The sequence below is a fragment of the Gigantopelta aegis genome, chromosome 7, assembly GCF_016097555.1.
Source record: "Gigantopelta aegis isolate Gae_Host chromosome 7, Gae_host_genome, whole genome shotgun sequence".
NCBI lineage: Eukaryota > Metazoa > Mollusca > Gastropoda > Neomphalida > Peltospiridae > Gigantopelta > Gigantopelta aegis.
In genome coordinates, this window is record NC_054705.1 from 10,412,659 (window position 1) to 10,419,315 (window position 6,657).

A 6,657-nucleotide genomic window follows, 5' to 3' on the forward strand; every position below is an offset into this window, starting at 1 on the left:
TAGGTCGGGATTTTTTTTTTCTTTCTTTGTTATTGTTGTTGGTTTTTTGATTTGTCTATTTTTTTTTTTTTTTTTTTTTTTTTTTGTGGGAGGTTGGTGGTGGTCTCTCTTCTTTGTTTTTTTTTTTTTTTTTTCTTGCGGGGAGAGGGGGGGGGGGGGGCGGTTATTACATTTTTCACCATATATTCACGTCTATCAAGCACCAGGAAACACACAACACGGTGTTTTCAGATAAGATGTTAATTTTCTTTAAATAATGTTATAAATAGTATAATGTATAAAAATAGATTTCTAAGCACTAAATATACAAACATGTATAAGGCATGCACAAAATATATATGTATGCATGAATGTTATCTCTCTCTCTCTCTGTCTCTGTCTCTCTCTCTCTCTCTCTCTCTCTCTCTCTCTCTCTCTCTCTCTGTCACTCTCTCACTCTCTGAGGGGGGGGAGACATATGAGAGAGAAAGAGAGAGACAGAGAGAGAGAGAGAGAGAGAGAACATAAATAAATTAAATAAATAAATAAATATATACGAATACAACATCTATAAACAGAACATCATACAACATTCACAGACTAAAGATAATACTGAAAATATAAGTATACATTTTTTTGTGCTTTGTACCACAAACACTGACTTGTCGTTGATCGGCCTAGTTGAAATTATCTTCAATCTCCATCACTGCTAGAAACAGCGACTGCGCGTCTGGAAAGTCTCTTCCGGTTTTCTTACGTTCATCCTCCATCGCCTTTTCAATGTTTCCGATGCTACAGCCGAACTCCAATACAGCCTCTATCATGGCGCTACGATTTCCGGATGTTACGTCACCATTACTAGCCAGACCCCCAACAGCGCCTACGCCACTTCTATCTGCTGAACCGTCTTCTTCTGTGTTTTGTTTTCCGCGGCTAGTACTTTCAGTAAATAACTTTTCATCAGTTTTCGTTTCTTCTTTTTTCTTTACCTCTGTTAGCTTTTCCTTTCCGGTATAAACAATTCCATTACTCAATCCATTTCTATCCAGATTTTCTGGAACTTCGTATGTTGAAAGAAGCGAATTTGTTTCCGGATGTTCACGTTTTCTCGCTTGAGCAAATACACAATCAGGAGACCACGTGACATGAGCGTCCAATGGACAGTCTTCGTCGTCCCAATCTCTGAGAGTTATCCCGCACTGAAAACACCGAGCTCTGTCGGAATTCCCCACGTAAAAGAAACCTTCCGCAGCCATGCGCGCGGGACTCTGGTGGTCGCGTTTTATGGGCCACCAAGTGTAGCTGGACAGTCGGACCTGATAACTCCTATACGACGGGTATTTCGGAGGGGGGCTAGACTCCACCCCATTCCCCACCTCTCTGGGGGGCGCCGGTTGGATTTCCTGACCGAACCATTTCCTAATGTATGCGCAGTCCGGTGAGTGTATCCGGTGTACTTCGATGACGTCATACGACTCGAGCCAGTTGTACAGTTGTAGGCCGCACGTTTCACATACGACTTTGTCGTCATTTCCGGTGTACTTGAATCCGGATATAGCTAACTGTAGGGAGGATTTCTCGCCATTCCAACCCTGGAACGTGCTGTACCGCCGTCTGATGTTGTCCGCTTCGGTTGGAATTTGGCCGTTCGTTGTCACGTTTGTCAACGAATTTCTGCTGTTGTGTGATTCTTCGGTGTTTCTCTTAGCCATGAAACAAAGATGTTTAAACTTCTTCTCCTGGTCGATTTGGCGAACTAAAACATACAGAGCAAAATGCGATTAAAAGAATTTGGCAAATTTAGGAAAACTAGTAGTCAGTAGCTGTTTGTTTAGTCCGTGTATTAGAATGATAAATGACTAATTTGTGTCAAGGAAAGAAGACTTGAATCAATTCAAATGCGTAGAAAAGGTGAAAAATAAAATACATTTTTAAAATATTGTTTTTATAGTAGGCTACATGTATTTAATTGTGACGTCATTAGACTCAACTGACAGAAATTCATATTTGTATAACGTCATTACCTATAAAGCTGCGTTTCACGTCAAAACGTCTTGTTGCCATGTCTAATACTGGTATTAGTATACTGCTGGGATGTACCTACTCGTGATAACACGTAATTTGCATATTAAAAACATGTCTGAATGTCGCATTCTGATAGTTGACTATTACTTTACCAGAAACAGGATGAAATTCATTGGCACCAATCTGGCGTCTTTGTTTTTAAATTCATATAATTAATATATTGATATATGGGCGTATGTATTAATTTAAATCTTAGGGGGGGGGGGGGGGGGGTGGTTCGTGTTTATATTCGATTAAAGGTTAAGCACTCTTTCCCTTGGCACATACTTCAGCTATCTGAGCTATCTGTTCACGTCAGAGGTTTAGTTGCTAGTTGCCAATGGTTAGTCAGAAAATAGTCGGTATATTTGATTTTCGCATTTTCGCATTTTATATTTTGGTATGCAATACAATCATATATATATATATATGACTAATCGTACTGCATCTACTGGGTTTCTCTCTACCGGTTTTTAAAATCCTGTTTTGTCCACCGCTTATTATGGTCAGATTCAAAAATCCGGAAGTCACTCGTCACATTGTGTTATTTAGATAATGTATTCAAATAAGGAACATTGGATTGCCGTAAATGGCATACCATTTTTCCTCGTGTCCTGTTTTATCTAGAACAGTTAACACTTCCTCACTAGTTGACCAAGAAGTAAAATACCACTACTACCACTACCACTACCACTACCACTACTACTACTTCTAATTAATAATAATATTAACATAAAAATTATAAACATAATAATAATAATAATATATAATAGCTCAAAGTGATGTGGGCACAGGGCTCGTGTCCCTCCCACTCTCCCCCCCCCCCCCCCCCCCCCCCCCCCACCGTATCACATCGTTTAACCCTCCATATTATCCATTAGCCCCGTCTTACAATCATATAACATGATTTTCTAGGGTAGAGTTCAATTACGTGCACCCCATCGCCCACCCCCGTCCCATTATAAAAACCTAGCTACGCCACTGATATAACTAGGTAAGAGACCTAGGCGTCAGAAGCGGAGGTGTACGTGTGTGAAATCAATCCCGTCTATCAACCTGATTACAGGGCCGGATTCAGGAAATATTTGAGGAGACGGGACTAAGCGGAAAATGACACATGGATTAATTCGTGATAAAAAAAAGAAAGAAATGTTTTATTTAATGACGCACTCAACACATTTTATTTACAGTTATATGGCGTCAAACATATGGTGAAGGACCACACAGATAATGAGAGAGGAATCCCGCTGTCGCCACTTCATGGGCTACTCTTTTCAATTAGCAACAAGGGATCTTTTATATGCATCATCCCACAGAAAGGGTAGTGCATACCACGACCTTTGATATACCAGTCGTGGTGCACTGGCTGAACCGAGAAATAGCCCAATGGGTCCACCGATGGGGATCGATCCCACACCGACCGCGCAACGAGCGAGCGCTTTACCACTGGGCTACATCCCGCCCATAATTCGTGATGTAGGCAACCCAATGAAAATACTTTTAAAAGAAAGACAATAGAGGCGCCGGAATATATTTCGTAGGGGGACTGGTCCCCTGGCCCCCTCCCCCCTTGGCGCAGTCAGGATTTTATGGGGGGGGGGGCAACCTCAGGGCCGTAGCTAGCGGGGGGAACGGGTCAGTTGCCACCCCCCCCTCCCGAAAAAATCCGGAAACAATTATAGAAACTTACAGAAAATTATTTTCTTAACCGTTTAAGGAGTTTTAGACTATTAACTACTCAGTTGCCCCCCCCCCCCCCCCCCCCCCAACACAAAATCCTAGCTACGGCCCTAACCCACACTATGTATGTATGTAAATATGTATGATTTAAGAAGATGTAATAGTTTAAGAAAGAAAAAAATAGTTTGATTGGGGGCCCCGTACCCCTCCCCCACCTTCCATCCCTATGTCACTGGCCTCTGATAATTCGTGATAATTAGCTTCCTGGCATTACCGTTACGTGCCGATGACTCGCGTCAAATGATATACAGAACACTTCCCCTCAGGCCGCGTGTCAGCTCTCTGTGTCTTGTTTTATTTTTAGTATGTGAAGTAAGTTGACTACTATACAGATGTACATCCTGCTACTCCATTCACTATCACGTGTGTGGGATGCTTAGAATTCCATCGCAGTGACCGAGACATGGGGGAAGGGGGGTGACTGAGATTGATTGCGCAAAGCAAGGTTTCTAGGGCGTTCGGGTTATGCTCCTCCATAGAATTGTGGAAACTAGATGTCTTCTGAAATGCCATTCCCCGCATTCTGCAGGTAATATTCATCTGCTTACTACCAATAATATTTTTATTGAGAATTATTGGGGGGGGGGGGGGGGGGAGGAGCTAGAGTCCATGTTCCGCCGTGCCTCCACCCCACCCATTCTTTGTCACTCTCATTATGCAATTTCATCATTTTAAGATTTTCTGTTTGTTTTTTTGTATAGTCCGTCCCACAGGGAACACCTTTTTTCATACTATGGTATTTACGACAAGTTATTTATTTCAGAGTCGATTGTTTTTAAATTAATTTTCTTTTAAGTTTTTTGTTTTGTTGTTGTTGTCTGTTTGTTTTCGTGGGGGGGGGGGGGGGGGGGGGTGTTTGCTTTTTTATCGTCTTTCTTTTTCCTTTTTTTTTTGAGGGGGGTCGGTGTTATTTAAAAAAACACTTTTTACAAATTTTCTTTTTGTAGGATGGTGGGACGGACTATAGAGCGTTACGTAGTTGATGAACGTCTCTCTGACCAGAAAAAAATAATATCTGTGAAGCAGCTCATCAGTCCTATTTAAGCGAAGCTATCATTCTCCCTCCCCCTCCTCTCCCCGTCATGGACATAACTCTGGTGAAGTCAGAAGTTGTGCCCACGACAGGCATGCTTGAACAGTTGTCTGATGGAAGCAGGCCAAAAATTAACCCCCTCCACACACACACTCGCTCCCCTTCACTCCCCTGACACTAGTACACTAGTTCAAGGAGAGTAATTTGTTTTAGCTCCCCTTGGCTTGACATGTACATTTTATGGAATCAGTAGCTGTGTTAACACTTACAATTCATTTCAATTAATTTATTTGCCAAAACAATTGCCTATAGGCATAAACATAATTTCACATAATACATGTCAAACGTGTAAATATACATGTAGTATGGTATTGCGTCTATACTAATTAGTGAAACATGTAGTAATTTATTAAAAACAATTAGAAAAGTGAGAAAAAAACCGAACTGGTTTAACTATACGTTTTTTTTAGCGGGTTTCCTCTTTCATTATCTGTGCTTAGTCAGTGGCGGATCTAGAAAATCCATTTAGGGGTGGGTGAGGTGGGGTGGGGTGGGGTGGGGGGGGGCAATGACATGAGGCGGAATGCCAATGGAACTTTGGGGGAGGTTTGAAGGGGATCGTAAAAAACCAAAAACAATTAATATATAATAAAATTGTCACTGCCCGTTTGAAGTGTTCTTTTTCTTTCTCTTTTTTTAAAAATTATTATTATTAATTTTTAATGCATCACTAAACTCCTTTAAAAATATATAGCACATACCAATGCCTTTGATATAACAGTCGTGGTGCACTGGCTAGATTGAGTATCGACCCTAGACCGACCGCGCATCAGGTCAGCGATGTACCACTGGACTACGGCCCGTTTACTTTTCATTTCAACTTATTTTCGTGATTATATCCAAATAAGGTTCAAGCACGCTGTCCTGGGCACACACCTCAACTATCTGGGCTGTCTGTCCAGGACAGTGGGTTAGTTGTTAATGGGTAGTGGTTAGTGAGAGAGAGAAGAGGGTGTAGTGACCTTACAGCTACCCACTAAGTCGTTAAAACCCGATCTGGGTGGTAGCCGGTACTGGGTTGCGAACCCTGTACATACCAGCCCTATCAGGGCTGTAGCTAGCGGGAGGTGGGTGGGGGCAAGGGGTGGGGTGGGGCAATTGTCCCACCCCAGAAAAAAAAATAGAAACTTAAAGAAAATTATTTTCTTAACCGTTTAAGGAGTTTTAGACTATTAACTACTCAAATACTCCTCCCGGAAAACGAAACGGCACAAACATTGTGAAAGAAACAGAAGAAATTGAAGTCCAGTTTGTTATTTAGAAGAAAAATACAACGGATAAAAAAAAGAAAAAAAAAAAAAAAGAAGAAGAAATTATATACAATAGCTACTGAATTTGTAGATTTCTTCTCTGAGAGAGGAGAGAGAGAGAGAGAGGGGGGGGGGGGGACAGAGAGGGAACCAGTAAAAGAGACACAGTGGAGGAGAGCGTCAGAGAGAGAAGCAGAGAGAGTCAGAGAGAGAGAGAGAGAGAGAGAGAGAGAGAGAGAGAGAGAGAGAGAGAGAGGAGCAGAGTGAGTGAAAGAGACCATAGTGTGTGTGTGAGAGAGAGAGAGAGAGAGAGAGAGAGAGAGAAGAGAGAGAGAGAGTGAGAGAGAGAGGAGGGAAGCAGTAAAAGAGACACAGTGGGGGGGGAGAGAGAGAGAGAGAGAGAGAGAGAGAGAGAGAGCGAGAGAGAGAGGAGGGAGCCAGAGTGAGAGTGAGGCGACATAGGTGTGAGGAGACAAAGAGAGAGAGAGAGAGGAGAGAGAGGGGAGAGAGAGAGCCGAGTGATTGAAAAGG

General features: G+C 42.2%; 2 protein-coding genes across 3 annotated transcripts in view; one reads left to right on the top strand and one right to left on the bottom strand.

Moving 5' to 3' along the window:
* LOC121377873 overlaps nucleotides 1-6,657 on the top strand; it is a 221,966-nt gene that overhangs the window by 201,821 nt on the left and 13,488 nt on the right. The gene's annotated exons all lie outside the window — the stretch shown is intronic.
* LOC121376950 (baculoviral IAP repeat-containing protein 3-like) lies at nucleotides 428-4,509 on the bottom strand. Of its 2 annotated transcripts, none has more exons than XM_041504760.1 (2): nucleotides 4,019-4,509; nucleotides 428-1,735 (listed from the first exon to the last, which is right to left on the bottom strand). In XM_041504760.1, the coding sequence occupies exon 2, from the start codon at nucleotides 1,689-1,691 to the stop codon at nucleotides 657-659; it is 1,035 nt and encodes a 344-aa protein (XP_041360694.1). In that variant the 5' UTR covers nucleotides 1,692-1,735; nucleotides 4,019-4,509; the 3' UTR covers nucleotides 428-656. The 2 variants fall into 2 exon arrangements, with proteins under 2 accessions (XP_041360694.1, XP_041360693.1); XM_041504759.1 differs by having other exon boundaries at nucleotides 3,998-4,508.